Source organism: Heloderma suspectum, chromosome 3 (assembly GCF_057233095.1).
Source record: "Heloderma suspectum isolate Gila_16-S chromosome 3, 16-S_ref, whole genome shotgun sequence".
NCBI lineage: Eukaryota > Metazoa > Chordata > Lepidosauria > Squamata > Helodermatidae > Heloderma > Heloderma suspectum.
Genome location: NC_139460.1, coordinates 201,875,035 through 201,893,305, shown reverse-complemented (window position 1 = coordinate 201,893,305; position 18,271 = coordinate 201,875,035). Strand labels below are relative to the sequence as shown.

At 44.4% G+C, this 18,271-nt stretch overlaps 1 protein-coding gene across 3 annotated transcripts in view; it reads left to right on the top strand.

Annotated features, from left to right (window-relative positions):
• The window catches only part of LDB3 (LIM domain binding 3), a 197,083-nt gene that overhangs the window by 100,410 nt on the left and 78,402 nt on the right, over positions 1-18,271 (top strand). For all 3 annotated transcript variants that reach the window (XM_084845328.1, XM_084845330.1, XM_084845327.1), the window contains exons 4-5: positions 4,392-4,467; positions 15,578-15,978. In XM_084845328.1, the coding sequence (XP_084701454.1) occupies positions 4,392-4,467; positions 15,578-15,978 (477 nt within the window). The remainder of the gene's footprint in view (positions 1-4,391; positions 4,468-15,577; positions 15,979-18,271) is intronic.

Sequence of the window (18,271 nt, the reverse complement as noted above, 5' to 3'; positions counted from 1 at the left end):
ATTAGCACTTGGAAATGCCACAGCACAGACACAGGATTAATTTACTCCCTCAGTGAGAACTTGGCCATTGCCTGTTAACAGGAAGGGGAAGTTTATATGGGGGATGAGAAATGACAGTGACCAGTCACGGTGGAGAAAAGTGGAGCAAGGCAACCCAGGCATTTGAGAAACATTGACAAGCTGGGGCATGCCCAGAGGTGACCAGGATGGTGAGGGGTCTGGAAACCAAGTCCTGTGAGGAACGTTTGAAAGAACTGGGTATGTCTAGCCTGGAGAAGAGAAGACCAAGGGGAGACATGATAACTGTCTTCAAATTTCCACAGGGCGGTCACGGAGAAAATGGGGCAGACTTATTTTCTGTTGCTCCAGAGGGCAGGATTAGAACCAGTGGGTGGAAATTGCAAGGAAACAGGTTTCAGCTAAACATTAGGAAAAATTTCTTAATGGTAAAAGCTGTTCAACATTGGAACAGGCTGCCTCAGGAGGTGGTAGGCCCTCTGCTGGAGGAACTTGAGCAGGGGTTGGACAGCTGTCTTTTCCGGGTACCAAAACTGCAAAATTCCTGGATGACCTCCAAGGTCCCTTCCAGCTCTAAATATCTATAATTCTAAGGATAAGGGCATGTGAGACATGCCCTGAGAAGTGGTCAGCAACAGGTCATAGTGGTAGCAAGAACAATAGATTTTGTGAAACGGGACCATGCCAAATGTGCTGCAAAAGAAGGTGGAGCTTAGGGAAACCTGCAGGACGGAAATGTAGGGGAAGAAACAGGAAGGCAGGGAGGAGGGTGTTATCAGCAGACGTTAAATGATGGAGTACTTGGATATATAGCAGGGGTTAAGGCAATGGAGCGTTGCCCCAGGTTACTATAAATATTGGCCTTGGTCTGAGCAATGAAGGAGTCCACACATTTTGACTAAGCTTGGCTGCCAGTGGCTGTTTCTAGTAGCCAGTGAGACTTGAATGTCTCACATTCTGCCTCCGTGGGTTGCTGGCAGTTTTAAAAATAGCACTATTCTTGTGTTGGAAAAGATGAATGGCTCTTCTGGCCAGTCTCCAGAATTAAATTTGTGGTCACCACTGATGACTTAGCAACCGTATTTGTAGATCCTCATGAACGAAGAAACATAGGTGCCGTTCTCATGCCTGATTGTTGTTCAGTCGTTCAGTTGCGTCTGACTCTTCGTGACCCCATGGACCATAGCACACCAGGCCTTCCTGTCCTCCGCTCTCTCCCGGAGTGTGCTCAAGTTTATATTCATTGCATCGGTGATGCTATCTAGCCATCTCATCCTCTGCCATCCCCTTCTCCTTTTATTATAGCACCAATGAAAGCGGTGGGATAACTCTGCAGTGAAGTTCAACATGATGCAAATCAACAAAAGGCAAATGGCAGCCCAGCTCCAGAACCACTAATGAGCTACAAATGTAAGATGACAGGGGCTCCCTTTACGCTAAAGAACCCCCCCGCAGTCTTCCCATTCTGGAGCCTTTCTGCATTTATCACGGGCTCCCAGACAGCGACCATGTGATTGCTGAGAGGGGAAGCTTTTAATTTTCAAGGTTCCATAGAACTCAATGAAACACTGCCATCTAGGGGCTGTTTTAGTCACGTAACATTCCGAGTTTTTAAAAAAGGTTCATTAGTTCCAGATCTTTTTGTGACGAAATAATCAGAAAATACGCCTGGATGTGCCCTGGAGGTTAATGACGTCATGAAAAGGACCCGCAAACTTCCATGAGTGAGCAATCTCAAAAACAGAATAAAAGTTCCGTGTGAAAGAGCCCAAGTACAACCTTAGTATTTCTGTCTGTGAAACGTGTTGTGGTGACACAGCAGGGGAGCTAGATCTTCTTACAGCTGGTGTCTTTTTAAATAGCTTGTCACCTGCCTTAAAGCGTATAAAGCAGTGCACACCCCCAACCATATTTTCCCCATAGCATGATACCCACACAAGTAGCTAATGATTCAGTCCATATCTTATCCAGATTGCAGGAGGCAGCTTTGTGTGTGGGGGGGTGGGACTTATGGCCCTTCAGATGTGTTGGCCTACCATTCCCATCAGCCCTTGCCAGCTTAGCTCCCATAGCTCCTACAACTCCCATGAAGGATCATGGGAGGGCCACACTTTGCTCACCCCTGCGGAGGAATCAAAGTGGTAGCGTTGCTCCTGAAGCAGTGTGGGTAATTACATTGGTGGCTGCCTGGTGCTCACTGCAGGAGAACTGGCAAAGGGGACCCCCAGGGCAAAGTCATCAGCAACGATGGGCCCTTGGCCCTGCCTGACCATGCTGTCTGACAACTCTGGGCCTGTCCTCCAGTATAAGAGGGAAGGCATGTGAGAGGCTGAGATTCTTATTGGGTTGAGATTTTTCTGCCTTAAATAAGTTCTGAACAGGCCCACATGATGGGTTCAGAAATTAGCCAGACAGAGGTTAGAAAAATCGTTCTTTTTAGCTTTCCTGTGTAATATGTGAAGGGGGAAGCTAACACCCATTTCTCATATTGAGACACACAAGCTCCAGCTGACGCAGTGCACCATGGCAAATATGCATGGTTTTCTGCTTCCAGTGATAAACAGAAAACATGTCAAGCACATGCAAGAGCAACTTCTATATCATGTGAAGTCATTCCGGAAACGTAAAAAGACCAAGAAAGGAGGTGGGGGGAATTAGTTGTATCTTGGAATCTTAATTTCCTTAATGTAACCTTTCCCCACTGTTTGTGCAATATACAGTTCACTCCTTTACATAGTTTTGGTATTTCTGTCGCAATTCCTTTACTTAAAGAAAAAAAGCCACGAACCTGTTGGTTTGGATGAACCCTTAAGAGACCACGGCCCCTTCATAAATTATCACTTCGTGCTCTGATTCCGCCCTGAGGGATTTCACCTCTACCACCCTCTCCTCCAATTCTATTATGTGCTGTATGCGGGAATTTTCATGTTCAGTTGTAGATGTTAGTGGTGAAGATGTTCAAGAAGACAAGAATGATTGCTAAAGCCTATATGTTTAGTGTGGTGGCTTGAAATTTCCACAGAGTGCTTTCGGAGGAGTAGCGGTGTTAGTGACAGTGGTACATGTCCACAAGACGTGGAGCACATCAAAGACGCTTCTGACTGTGCTTCACCACTGCAAGGTCCTTGGGTACAATGCCATCCAGACGGCACCCTGTTAGGGCCAAAGAGAGGATCAGTTGTGCGTTGTGGCTTCTGCACATGTTCTGCCAAAAATTCACAGCCAGGAGCATTAACAATGCAATGGCAGTGCCCCCAAATCTAGGAGCTGTATTTTATTTAATACTAGCGGATGGACCCAGCTTCGCACAGACTAGAATAGCCCTAAGTTTGATATGGCAAAGCCTTCAAGCAAAGTTAGGCAGGTGTCAGATTTGGACACATTGTGCCCACTCTGTCTGAGTGAAGCCATGCCCTCTAACAATAGCCCATTGTCCATCCTTATAGCTCCCTAAGGCAGGGGTCTGACAACTCCATTCCCTGGGGGGGGGCTACCCCACAGCAGGGGAAGGGGCTGGCATATAACTGTCTCTGGCCTATTAATCTCCCCTGGCTTCAAACTGTATGGACTGCAAAGCTATGTGCTGGCTAGAGAACTCTGCCCCTAGTGACTGGAGATATTACTGCAGGCTCCAACCACACAGACACATTATAATAAATTAGAATTAATTAATCAAAATAGCCCTGAGGCCCACACTCCTCAGGTCCCCTTAGTATGCATGCCAAGTTTCAGTCTTGGCGCTTTGATGCTGAAACACACACACACACACACATCCTCTTTTATTATTATAGACCAATGTCCATCATTTATGACAGATGAAGTATGTTGCCTTACATATTACAGGGGTCTGCTAGATGTCTGTGCACACAGAGACACCTTGCAGCAGCTCCCTGCAGGACCAGGAAGTCCAGGCCATCTGGTGTCAGGGCAGGCAGGCAACCACGTCCCCAAGTACAGTGCTGTATTTTTCCCCATAGGAGTGAATGGCAGCCATACAGTTCTATGGGAGAAAGTAAGGGATGCATTCAGGAGTAAGAGTTGAACCTGCTCCCTGCCCCCAGTGGTCCCTGCCATAGAGAACCAAGCCGTTCCTTTCCCTGTGGACCCATTCCTTGATCAGGATAGCCCCATCCTGAGTTCTGTTCTGTTTCTTGGGCACACTGGCATGTGATGGCATGTTGGGAACAAGCAGATGAATGGATGGACAGATATTTTAAAAGGGAAGAGGTGGATGATTCAATTGCAAAACTGGAAGGGAGATGCCAAAAATAATATGTTGTTGACAATGTTTTTTCAGAGCTTTTTCTTTATTTAAAGTCATGGGGAATAATCTCAAGCTATGCAATAATACTTTTTTTTTTCATTCATGCCAGATCAAAACGCCCAATTCCACTTCCAACAACCTCCCCAAGAATTGACTCTCCCATGCCCGTGATCCCTCATCAAAAGGTATGTGCATCACAACGTCTGCTGCTTGTCTTGAGTTCCCGATTGTCACCTCCATCGGGGCTTCTCAAAATGGCCATCGGCATTAAAAGCGGGCAAGAAATGCAATTCAAAATACGATTAATGTCTCCAGATAGCAAATGACACTCAGTACTCCTATGGGAATAGAACTGCCATGTAGGTAGGGCAGTTGCCCCCCCCCCCCCACTCCCTTCCTGTGGTATTTTATACCTTGTGTGATCAGGCTTCAAGAGTACTCCAACCTCTGGTGTACATGCGCATTCTACACAGAGGTTTTGTATGTTGTTCTGTTGTACGCATACCTTCTAGCATCTTGTGGAGACACCAATCATAAAGAGATATAAATGCAGCAATAAATCAGTCAGTAAAAGGGGCCCTTAGTTTTTATGTGTATGTATTGTAACAGGCCTCCTTTGTTTGTATCAGTTGCATAACAGGCAGCCATTCAACGGGTGAGGCTTTCCCCAGCACTGCTTTTCCATGCTGCCTGTTAGGCCACTGTTAACAGGCTCAGGAGGCTCACTAGCAAACTCAAGTTAGCAACTCCAACTGTTCTCATTCAGTACTTTAAGCACAATGCCCTGATGTGCAGGATGTCCAGGAATTCACTCAGCACATTTCACATCTATTGAGCTGACAGCAGCTGTGCTCATATTGTCTGTAGGATAGCCAGTGATTTGTATTCAGTGGCTTGTATCTAATGCTAGTCTAACTTAAGTCTCATTCATTTCAATGGGTCTACTCTAAGTAGCACTAACATTGGATGCAAGCCAGTGTTTATGCATGTGACAAAAAGTGAGATGAAGAAGTTTACTTCATTTTTTCTAAGAATGTTCACATCATTTGTAGTGTACTAACAGTGAAAGAAAAAAAAGGGAGAAATTAAAAACAACAACATGCTCCCTTGTTTTTAGGGGTGAAATCCTTGGAAAGCATACCTTACCAACTGCACAGGGATGCCCTTCCTTTCTCCAACATCTCTGGGAATTTTAGCAGGATTGCTATTCCTTTAGAATGAATAGAAGAAATAGCCATAAAATGCATTTCAGTGCACTTCAGTGGTGTTCAGTTAACTGTAATGCATTTTGAATGAAACCATAGAGAATGCTTGGTGACATGTTAATGAGATATTAATGGATCTAGAGGACATGTAAATGTACAGTAAAATAGACCTTAAGAGCTACCGATATTGTTGTGTAGGTGGGAAGCAAGAGGAGTCAAAACTATGCTACTTCGAACAGAGTGTGTGTTCAACTATAAGTCTCTACTAGAAAGGGTGAGACGCACCCCAAAGTTAATATAGTTAGCCCCACTGGCCTTAAAACAACAATGCTTTCCTCACCTAAGACTGGAATTGCCACATTATGGAGTTGGTAACATAAACAGATTCCATATGAAAAATTAATAGTTGAATATCACTAAGTCCTCATTTGTACGTCAGTGGATACCATTTAGATGGCTGTCCATCCCAAAAAATGTTTTAGACCATGTACGATTAGGCAACAGAAGAACCTTTGGTTCCCATATTGGTTTTATCCAACAAGTGACTGAATGTTGTCCCTCCTCGCTTCCCATCTAAAAGGTTGTCTCTGTATAACAGCCTTCCCCAACCTGGTGCCCTCCAGATGTGTTAGACTGCTGGGAATTATGGGAGTTGCAGTCCAACACATCTGGAGGGCATCAGGTTAGGGAAGACTTTTGTATAGAATGATCTACAATGTCTTATTATAACATTGTAGGTGGTGATTTGCTGTGCTGTAATGGAAACTATTTGTGACCTCTGAAGCACACAGAATAAGTCAGCAAAAATCATTTTCCATTCATCAAAAGAGACCATTATGTGTCCTGTTCCATCTCAGGGGCTTCTGGCAATGTTTCCACCGATACAACAGTCCCAGAGCAAAAGGAACTGGTTGTGTTCTTGGAAATGTCATCTTTGTAACTTCTTTCTTCATTCAAAACACTTTTTGAAGCAGGCCTGTATGTAAGAAAAGGTTTTTTAAAGCTCTTATTGTTAAAAAAAAAAAGATACCTTTGAAAATGGACATCCATCCAAAGCAGGGGTGGCCATCACATGGCCTGTAGGCTGCATGCTCCCCTTCTTCTCTATCCCTCACCACCCCCGTTGCACCACCAAATTTAGCAGCAAAAAAAAAAAAAGATGTGGTGGTTTGCAACTGAATTTTGGTGACAAATCACTACAGAGCCTTAAAAAGGACAAACTTAATTTTCAAGCTAAATTTTGTCCTTTTTCAGGCTCCATAGTGGTTTGCTGCTGAAATTCTGTGCGTTTTTTGCCTCTGCCACCACACTGCTGAATTCGGCGGTCTGATGGTGGCAGTGGCAGGAGTGCGGCTCTAGGGGGAGTACAGGGGCTGGAAAGTGGCTCCAGACCCCCCAAAGTTGCCCACCCCTGATCCAAATGGAAGGGATGGGTGGTCTGAAAAGTTCAGTGAAGTTCATTTGCTAAGGGCTACTTCACACAGTAAATTTAGAAGAAGGAAAAAAAACATGTTTTTCAGCCAGGGGACACACAGTGGATGGCTGCAGCCAATCCCATCGCCCTGGCATGAGTATGGGTAGCATACACACATTTTTAAACCCCTGTTTGTTATGTACAGGTTATGCTTTTTTCATGTACATATTTTAAATGTACATGTGCAGTTTCCTTAAGCGTGTGCACCTTCTTAAGTTAAAACGAGGGAAGGTTGGTGCCTGCTTTGCCTGGGAAATTAGTCCTGTCCAGATGCCAAGGATTCTTAAGCCCAAACTGCAAATGAGGCAGATGACGATTGTTCCTGTGCTGTACCACTTCAGGCTGCAGGTGAATGAATGCATGTGTGAATGCTTCTCCATATTAAAACAAACAAACAAAACAAAACTCTCGCATGACATAGGGAATTAGAAGTCAGGGAAATGCATTCTAGCCTAGCCTGCTCTCTGATGCACTGCTTATGCGAGTGCAGAAATTTCCCCACCCACCCCAACGAGGAAGCATTCAACCGTGCAGTTTGTCCAACTACAATCTGAAGTGATACCATCCAGGAGCAGCGTTCTCACTTCATCTCAGTGAGCTAGGCCTTAAGAGTGCAGGATGTGCGCAGAGAGGTCATGATGCTAGAAATACTCTCAAGAGAGGTTCCCTTGCATTCAACTGCCCTTTCAGACACATCCACACAGTATTGTTAGAGTGACAAACGGATATTTCCCTCTCCCCACCCCCCTTCCCCCACCACCCAGTTTCACTTCTATTCTATTAGTAACAGAAAACCAGGTGGTAATAGTTATTCCATAATAACGAATGTGGAATAAACACTGTGATCTTGTGCGGGTGCTTTGGAAGCATGGGAGCCACTATCCCATAATTTTACTGAGGGACATAGGATTAGTTTTATGAGAAGTGGCTACTGTGTTGGAGCATTTCTACACCAGCCTAAAATCCTGCATTTAAAACAGGGCTTTTTGCTTCCGTTCTAAATGCAGGATCATGACAGATTCCTTTTATATGCACTTCCTTCCCCCATTTCCTCCTCCTTTCCCCCTTTTCCCCCATTCTTCGATATGTCTCATTATATAGCCACTAGATGGCACTGTGGCCTAGCTCCTCTTATTGTGGGTTTTCCTTTTTCATGAGGGAACTCAAACAGCACTGAAGTGCTGTAATTCATTATCTCCAATCTTTTAAAAAATGGAATAAAGGTCATTTAGTGTGGGAGACGTCCTGGAGGTTGACAGTGTCATCTAAAGGATCTGCAAACTTCTGTGAGTAACCAATCTCAGTAGCAAGACAAAAGCTCCATGTGAAGAAGCCCTTGGTTAGTTAACATATAGGAGAATTATTTATTATTGATTGATTGATTTTATTTGTACGCTGCCTTTCTACCAAAAAAATGGCACTCAAGGCAGCTTACAATCATAGATAAATAAATCATGGTTAAAATAATAAAACAAATACATTAAAACACAATGAGAAACTCAACAGTAACAGAATAAAAACAACACCCAACCCAATAGACCCACTTAGTCACCAAAGGCCTGCTTGAAAAAAAATTATAGATTATATAGTATAAAGAAACCAAAATGATGATGTATATGACTAAGGAAGAGAGTTAGATTTAAGAGTCAGTCTGCAAATAGCAGTATTGCCCCTGGAGTAGACTTCAAACTCTTAATTTAGAGGTGCCAAGATCGTGATAAATCAAATCCAGGTTTACTTACAAGGAGTACTTTATTGAGTAACTTACAGCACACAGGTGTACCCAATGGTTGGATCAGACAGTTTCTCTGAACCCAGAGCCATGGGGTAAAATGGGTTTTATACCATATATGTCAGCAGTGAGGCAGCATGACAGAAGCAAGCGTTAATTAGCATTTGTCTATAACTTTCCCATCATAGACTAACAGTGCTTGTTCAGAAGGAAAACAATCGGAGCTTTCTCAGCACAGACACCTGCAGCTTGGCATAAACATAGCCTCACTTCCCAGGCACATACTAGGCCCTGATAAGATACTAGCCTTCGTTAGCATGGAATGTGCTGAGGCTGCTACTATTGACCTTTGACTCATCTCACATGCTCGGAGGCCCACTAGCAAGGAAACTGCACCAATAATGAACTTAAGCAAAGCATTATGGATCTCTAGGCCCCTCTAGAACTACAGGTGACTTGGTTACAGGCCTGGGGCCAATACAGTAGCTGAGCAGCAACTTGTAATTTCCAAAGAAGTCGCTGTGTTAGTGTCTTTCAGCAAGCAATAGCAAAGAGGCCTGACTTCTAAGATGAACAAATTTATTATGAAATGAGTTTTCATAGGCAAGAGCCTACTTCAGTCTTCCCCAACCAGGTGCCCTCCAGCTGTTATGGATTTCAACTCCCATCAGACCCAGCCAGTTCAGGAATGCTGGGAGTTGTTGCCCAAAACATATGGAGGTTGGGGAAGGCCAGCCTGAGTCATTAGATGCACGAAGCAACAGTGGAAATGATGGAGACAGATATACAAGAGACCAAAGGGGGCAGGGAGCTGTTTGGCAACATGGGATTAAAGAATGAGTATCCTGAAAGCAGAGATATCCGACAGACGTCAGTCAACTGAAGCTAATGAATTTCAAGTCCCTTTTTACAAATTCAGTGCACATGTGTGAGGGGACCAGGATCACATGTGTTCCTGCCCCTGGCTTACGAGCATTCATGTGAAGGCCTGCATAGACCCTATGCATGTTCAACTGTGTGTACACGCAGCACTCTCCATGGACTGGGATTTGCATAGCCTAGCTGAGTGCAGGATTGCAGCCTTACTTGATTACTCTGATGCAGAAATGAAGGGGAGGATGCAACACTGTCCTGACGCTGGGAGCCAGCACCACTGGTTCCCAGTGTGTGCACAGCTGGCCCCAGTGGCGACCGCATGCGTGGGGCCCCTATTGCCAGTGGCAGCGATGTCACACTTCCAGGGGCACGCCCCCCAAATGACCTGCCCCTTCCAGAAACTTGCATCCCCAGCCGTCCGGGGCTTGCCCCTGGAAGCGCCACCGCCACCAAGGCCAGTTGCGCACACACTGGGGACCAGCGCCGCCACCAGCATTAGGACGTCATTTGATCCTACCCTAAGTAAGCTCATGGCTCTAGTTTTGCAAAATAAAAGTACGAAGGTTCAGTTTCAGTAGCAGCTATTACCTCGCAGACTGTCACTGGCAGCCTGGCTCTTTTTAAGCCCTTGCTCAAGAAATATAAAGCTTTCCCGGGCCAAATGTTGCTGATGGCATCCCAAGGGTTTAATAAGGCCAGAGATGTATGTGAAGCCTTAAAATGTTCATCTCAGGTGGACAGGATTTGGAATGTTTGGTTGTAGTTTGACGTTGTAGTAAAAAGTAGTTTTTATACTGTTTATTTATTTCTTATGCTTCCTCCAGAAGAAGCACCGAGCAGCCTGCCGTATTTATAAAACAAGTACCAGTAAAACAACAATAAAATCCTACTATCGCAATAAAATGATAGAAAATACAACAATAATAACTTAAGGGGGCAGCCCTATGCAAGTTTAGACAGAAAAAAGAAGTACAACTTCCCAGCGTCGAAGTGCTACTACTGGCAGTAGTAATGGTGATGGTTGTAACAGTTCAGCTAGCAGTTTCCTAGCAAAAATGGCTAGCCTTCCCCCACGTGGTCCACTCTGGCACTTGAAAGCATTCTCCATTGTTGGGGAAACAAATTATTTAAGATTCAGCCAGTGCTGGTGGTTCTTGAAGAGCCGCCTGATGCTGCCTCTGCAGAGTGGTCGCGTCGTTGTGTCTGGACCCCGTGCCGCAGCCCTAATATCTAGATCCTCTAGTCATGTGGCACAGGTAGTTCATGTAGGATGCCGTGCTCTAGCGGGGGCGGGGGAGGCAGGGGGGTTGGCACCAATCTAGGAGGGCACCCGACACCCCAGATGGAGGGTAGCAGGGGCAAAGATGTCAAGGACCTGAGGCTGATGGATTACAGATATTGGGAGAATGTCCCAGGGCTCTCTGCATGTATTCAGGGATGTCTGGATCCAGCAACTGCCCAGTCCCATCAGCGTCGATGCTGGCCGTGCAGTTACCATCAGCTCTGCATCTCCATGGGGTCCAACCATGCCACAGGGATATGTCTGTGAAACTGCAGCAGCAAGCATGCTAACGGGGTAACATAGATCTGTTCAGAATTAAAATTCCATTCCAGCTGGCCATTATAAGAATGACTATGTAACTTTAAGAATTGGTGTCTTAAGTTTGGCTGTTTACCTCTTCCCTGCTTTGTCCTTCTGTACTGAGTCTTTTAGTTTGTAAGCCTGCGGGCAGGAACTTTCTTATTAAGTTATTGATCTTACATAAGCCACTCTGGGAGCCTTTTCAGCTAAAGAGCAGAATAAAGATGCTTTAAATCAATAATAAAGATGAGCAAACAAAGAACTACTTAGTGCCCTCTGATTGTCAAAGTGCATGTTATGAGTGGATAATGCCTCATGTGAGGCTCCCAACATCTCCAGTTAAAGGACTTCACTGAACAGGGTTGGGTAAGAGCTTTGTCTGAGACCTGCAGTCAAGGGCCTTTGCACATTAGGGTTCATATTACTGGGGAGACAGACTACTAGGGTCACTTCCAACTTTCAAGGCAAGTGGCAAGAGAGGAAGCAGAAGTGACTCTTGCTTGCTCTCCCTGTGCTTCCAAATCTTGTCCTAAAGGTGTGGGGAGAGGTAAGGGGGAAGGTGTACATTTCTGCTGCAGGAATCCAGTTTATACCATATGTAAGGTGGCTGAGAATGTGTATTTAAGGGTGCAATCCTATGCATGTTTAGATAGAAAAATGCCCTACAACTCCCAGCATTCCCCAGCCAGCTGTGCATAGGATTGCACCTTAAGTATGCTTATGCATGTGGTCTCCCCACAAGAGCAGTGTAACATCAGTGCTACAGATTCACAAAATCAATCGCAGAGCAGTTCCCATGAGTGGGCATTTCCAGTGGCAGAGTAGCCCGTGGTTTATGGAAGCTGAATTGTGAGCTTTTGTGAGTTCATGCCTCCAACAATATACTGCTTGTGTGAATAGACCAGCCTTTCCCAACCTGGTGCCCTCCGAATGTATTGGACTGCAACTCCCATCATCCCCAGCCATCTGGAGGGTGCCAAGCTGGGGAAGGCTGGACTAAATTTGGCTCAGATATGTGTGCATAAGATATGGTGAGGTGACAGATATTTCCTCCTATATTTCTCCTTCCTTGTCCCTGCCCAAGATGATAAGTTTGAGAGGGGGGATGCAGGTTGGTCCTATAAAATGAATTTCAATCTTTGTTCAGAAAGTTTTCTTTTAAAGGTCAGGGGTGCAGGAGGGGGCTGGCATGACGTCTCCTGTGTCTTCCTTTCTCTTGCCGATGGTGTCCCGCCTGCATGGCATCACAGGGAGAAATCAAAGTCCAGCTTTATGAATTCTCCATGTATCAAAATGTTGTTAGAGCCCCAGAATGAGAGACCAACTAACTCCATCCCTGCCATGAAATAAAGTATTCTGACAAGGTGACAGTAATGTGCTCTCCTCCAGAGATCATGAAGCGCAATGCTCAGGATAACAGCCTCCTCTTCTGGCCAGTCGAAAAGCTGCACAACGTTCTCAGTGAAAATAGATGCTCATTTCGTAACCCCTGTGATACACTGGGACAAAGAGCAGGGGAGAAGAGAAAGCTATGCTGTGCATGACAAAGGCTCCACCTTCAGTCCCTGGCATCGCCAGTTGAAAAGATCAGGTAGCAATTCATGGGAAAAACCTCTGAGGGCCCTGCAGAGCCTGCCACTCACAGCAGACAGTACCGGTCTGAATGGACAAAATGATCTGACGGAGTATAAGGCAGCTTCCTAGATTCCTGTTTGATCAATTACCTCTAGTTCATATTACCCAACATGAAATTGTTAGCCAAGAATGGATTCCCACAGTTGGATGCCTGCTGTACCCGTATATCACAAATGCAAAAAATTATTAGTTTATGACACACGTTCTTTGTGATTTTGTGTAATACAAACCAAGCAACAAATCATAATGATTGATACTTAGGGGTCTCTAAATTCTGTCATCAGCGCACACACGCGCACACCATTTTCCAGAGGAGGGTTGAAAACTCACAACTACATCCTAAAGTGGCCCTGCAGTGAGTCTCACCTTGGGAAAGAGAACTGCCCCCTCTGCAGTTCTGTGGTCCCATCAAGTGCTGGAAGAGCCATGCCAAGAGTGGGCTAGGGACTGTGCCAGGTCCAGGGCTTGGCTGGAAGGAGATGTTCACAAATTGTCAACAGGCAACATATGTGCTGTGTTAGGCCAGTTTGTAACGATGTACTGTAATGCTGTGTTCTGCTTGGTAACTTAGGCTTGGAATTTGAAAAGCCAGTAAACTCCTTTAAAGGCAGCCTAGAAATAATTTTAAATCAGTAAACTTTTAAAAACCCTCCAGATTCTGCTGGGCTTCTCCCAGAAGCCTCCAGTGTTCCCCTGGCTCTGCCTCTGACCGACCACCAGATTCTTCAAGCAGCTTCTTGTTTCCCTTGCCAAATTACGCAGCTACTTTGAGGCATTGCCACATTTTTTTGGCTGCATTGTCTTGTGTAGCTGGATTTCCCATCTTAGTGCTTTTCCTCAGCATGGACAAGTCAGTTGAGAGGGAGCGGGAAGGTATTGCTGCAGGCTTAAGGTTCAGATGGAGTCCTCCAAACATTGCTTACAGTGATGAAAGCCCTCTTATATTTCCTCTTCAGGCAGGCCTCTTTCTACTCCAGCCTCCTTTTCATAGATAATACAGCCTATGCAAGTATCAGCCCATCCAAGCTCAACATTTGACCTTAAATACTGACATTGGTCCAAGGGATGCGCCCCCCCCTCCACTGAAAAATTTTATTTGCCTTATTGAAATCTCTCTGGCTTCCCTTGAAAATCTTCAGGTGTTTTGCCCACGGAAGAAACATAGAGCTGAGCTGAAATCCACCCCTTTCCCACATTTTGCTGGCCCATTGTCAGGCAGTGGCATTTGGGGAGGGGATCAGCAATTTTCAGGGGAGGTGATATGCAGGCAACGTGTGGGGGAGACTTACCAGAACCAGTGGCAAAGACCGCTCCTTATGGCTTTGGGGAGTGCGGGACAACTTTCCACTGGGAAGAGATAACGGTGAAGAAGGGGGAGCGATTTCACTCCCCTTTTCTCCCTGTTGAAAAATGGGGAGGAAGCATCTTTGGGCTCAACGCTACTTCACGCTCACTTTCCATTTTAACTTTAGGTGACATTTCTGTGGCACTTCATACCCTTGAAAAGAAAACCAGGGAGACTGCCAAAGGAGCTCTACACAGAACAATACCTATAGACCTGTGCTTTGTGAAAAGAATAAGCTCTTGTGTCATTTTGAAAGAAAAAAAGGCTTTGTGCCATATGGTGTTATGTGTTGCTGTCAAATGCTTCCAGATCAATAATAACCAGTGGTGAGACTGGACTGAAGTGGAACAGAATAGTTAGTATGGATTCTAGGAGCTTCCTGCTTGAACCTTCTCCATTAATATGGTTTCTTCTTCCAGTTTATGCTTTGGTCCTGCCAGGAGAATGTTGGCTTTGTGCTGACTCTTGCAAACATTTCAGTCTTACTCACTTATTCTGCATCTTGGTCAAATTAGCAGGAAAACCAGTAACAAAAACAATGTCTGAGGCCAGCTAAATTTCTACCTGTTTAGCCCAGGGGAAAAAAATATACTGTGAGTGACGAGCATAGAATTAGTGCCTTGGAGTGGAGATTCCTGTGCAAGTTATGTACAAAGAGAGAGTCTATTAATAGAGCTTTCTTTGCAGCCGATTTTGCTAACTGTATTGCACGGCCTTTATTAGCATGAACTCCAGCCTCCATTGACAGCGGCCCTTAATTTTGAAACTAATCATAAATGGTGCGCTTGCAGAAACCTTAGCCCTTACATTTCTAGGTAACAACATTGATATATGTATGCATATGTGGTATTTGTATTTAGCTGCCATCCAAATTTCTTTAAGAATCTACTGTCCTTTTCATAAGATGAAATGGGCAATTGAGTCTGATGACCAAATTATACATATAGTAACTAATACTAGCAGCTACTGTATGTGGACATTTGCGTTACCCAAATGTGCTGATTTGAGAAGAGATGAAATTAATAGTTTTGCTTGACTAATGCAAATCTATGAAGATTGCTTATATATTTTGTTGAAAATGTTTGATATGTAGGGTTGCCAACCAGATAGCATTGAACCAGTTTGATCAGTAAAATGGTGTGTCGCTGTCAAGTGACTGCTGTTGATCTCTGGAAAGCCAGTAAACTCCAGATTTCACCAGGATCAGCCCTGGACTCACAAGGATTTGCCCAGGCTTTACATCTGACCTGTCAGATTCTGCCCCGCCGACATGTCAGATTCCAAAGGGACAGCATTTAAAAAAAAAAATCAAGGGTTGGTAACCTTACTGATATGTGTAGAATGCCAGTGCTGGAAACTTTTCATTTTGCATGTGTTCTATGATTGTCTTTCTTTCTTTCTTTCTTTCTTTCTTTCTTTCTTTGGCCTGCATGTTTGCTTCTACAGGATACTGTTCTGGAAGTCAATGGCAACCGAGTGAGCTTCAATCCTCTAAGTAGCACAGCAGCTGGGCCCATGAGTAGCATTTTAGCAAGCAATGGAGCATATTCAGGCTACCTCAGCAAACAAGAAACCAGCCTATCACATAGCTCTTCCTTCTTAAAGACTACCACCATTAGATCTTCCATGTCCTCTGTGGCATCTGACCTCTCGCCAGCAAAAAGTGACCTAGGGTCAAAAACAAGCTCAGTGATTACAGATGGCAATAGCCCCAAACACCAGCTGAGCCCTGCAAGGCAGTATAACAACCCCATTGGCCTTTACTCAGCAGACACTCTCAGGGAAATGGCTGAGATGCATAAATTAAGTCTCACGCGACGGGCTTCAGAAGGTGGACTTCTTAGAGGGTATGTAAATGTAATCCACTTCTTTGGGGACAGTGCATTCTGGGAAATGGGTAACTTCCGTACATGGCAACTTGAGAGCATTCTGGATGGTGAATGTGCATTTGTCTTGAATTCATCATTACATCTGGAACATAAGAACATTGCCTTGCTGGATCCATTCTAGATGAGTAGTGGCCAGTTGGGTGCCCTTGAGATGCAGGACACAATGGTTATAGCCATTCCCTTTTCTCCATCCCAAGCATCTGATAATCAGAGATCTACCGCTTCTTAACATTGACCAACATTAGACTAGAATCTATTTTTCAGGATTCTAGATGTCACTGCTGCTGAAATAGCTATTGGTCTTTTAATGATACTGCTGCTTGGCTCTCTGCTGCTGAATGTGACTTCAGCTACCCTAGTGTGTTCATGTTCTAAAATAGAGAATAATTATAGATATTCTATAGGGGTTACATTTTCTTTGCATTCACACTCTTTATTCATCACAGTAACAATTTTTAACTACTTTAAATGGGGATTGAGGAATAGCTAGTTGGAAGTTCTGGTTTAAAAGTCATCTGTTTTCAGTGAGTGGACTTTGCTCAGGGCCTGGGCCTGACTGTCAGGAAATGCTGAGACTAGAACTAGAAACCTCTGGAGGTATGCTTTGCTGCCCCTGGCCAGTGAGCCACTTGGGGCTGGAGATGAAAGGGTTTACATGGTTATGTCATCCTTCCAGACTCCAAAGTGATTCTACCTATCCATTCAGCCCATTGGTTACCCTTTCTGGGTCAGGACTGTCTGATGGTCTTGTCTCTTAGAAGCATTCTGGGTGATCCTTGGAAGCTTATCAGGGGTCCTTGGTGAAAATGTCAGTAATTGTGGTTATCTTTCCGTGCAATATAGCTTACTATATTTTCACCATCTGCAATCCAGAACTGCATGAGATTGTTGTGTGTGGTCAGTTCATGTGGGGTGCTAGCAAGGCCCAACATGAATTGAGTGAGTCCTGGCCTTGTATATACTCCGGAATCTTCTGCAGGGTCCCATAGCAGGTGCTTAGGGATTCCTCAGCAGAAATCATGTTTACCCATTATCCGAGTGTTTGTCATACAGATCTCCAACATGAGATGAGCTCAAAGTTACTTGATAGGAAAAAAAGCACAGTGATGTCTATCTACTCCAAATCTCATTACTTTGTGCGTATTTGGGAAAATAAAGTTGCCCTGTTGGAATTACGTCATGATGCATATGTGGCATCTGTTTTATGGAATCCTAGGAAGCTGGGTTGATCTAAAACAGGGACATCAAGCATAGGCCCCAGTTGTTGCAGGGATAGCCCTACCTTTAGGAAAGTAGAGAGAGGAGGCCTCCTCAGGCAGCTGATTTGGGGTGGCCTATAAGGACAGCAAATTGTTATTTAATTTATTTAATATTGTACTTTTACATGGAGGGAGGTGTTTGTGTGGTTTCTTATATGGGGTTGTTGTTTTTTTTGCCTCAGGCTTGGGTTTCATGTATTTTGACTTGTAGTGGGGCATTTACTACTCTACCTCAGCCAGCAAAATGTCTTAGGCTGGCCCAGTTGCAGCCCATACCACCTCTGCTGCACTCCGCACAAATTCAGTTGTTTTCAGGGCCAAGAAGCCACCGATGGCAGCTTGACTGAATTTACAGGTAGCTCCACATTTGAAATGGCTCCACTTTACCATTTAAATGATCTCATATGTTGGAGGCAAGCTTATAGTGCCCATCTTCCTCACAGAAGTGGGGTGAGGTAACTAGGAAGGATTCTTCAGCATGCTAATAGCATAGACAAGAGATAAACACTTCCTAAAACTCTTCCTTTCACCAACTTTTGTCCCTTTGAATGGAAATTTGAATTCTTAGTTTTAAATGTAGAATGCCAATTCTGAATGTTCATTTCCACAGTTGAAAAGATCCATTTCTAATTTAAATTTTATACTCCAGATTGCTGGTTGTGGGAGAATCCAATAGTCTCTCAACTCCACGTATGACACTGCCAAACAACACAGCAAAAGATTTCTCTAAGGCTATCCCCTTCCTTCCATCAGGCATAACTCCCTTAAACTGCATTTTCAGCTATTATGGTTTGGAAAATTGATAGGAAAACCAAGCAGAAATTATTCATGAAGCACTAGCATTTTAAGGGAGAAAAATGTAGAGTAATTTATGGTTTCCATCTGGACAGAGCATCGCTTCTTTTAATATTTTAATAGCTATAAATATTGAAGATAATCCTCTTTATATCTGGGCTTCCATGTAATGGTATCCTTTATCCTATATGACAATT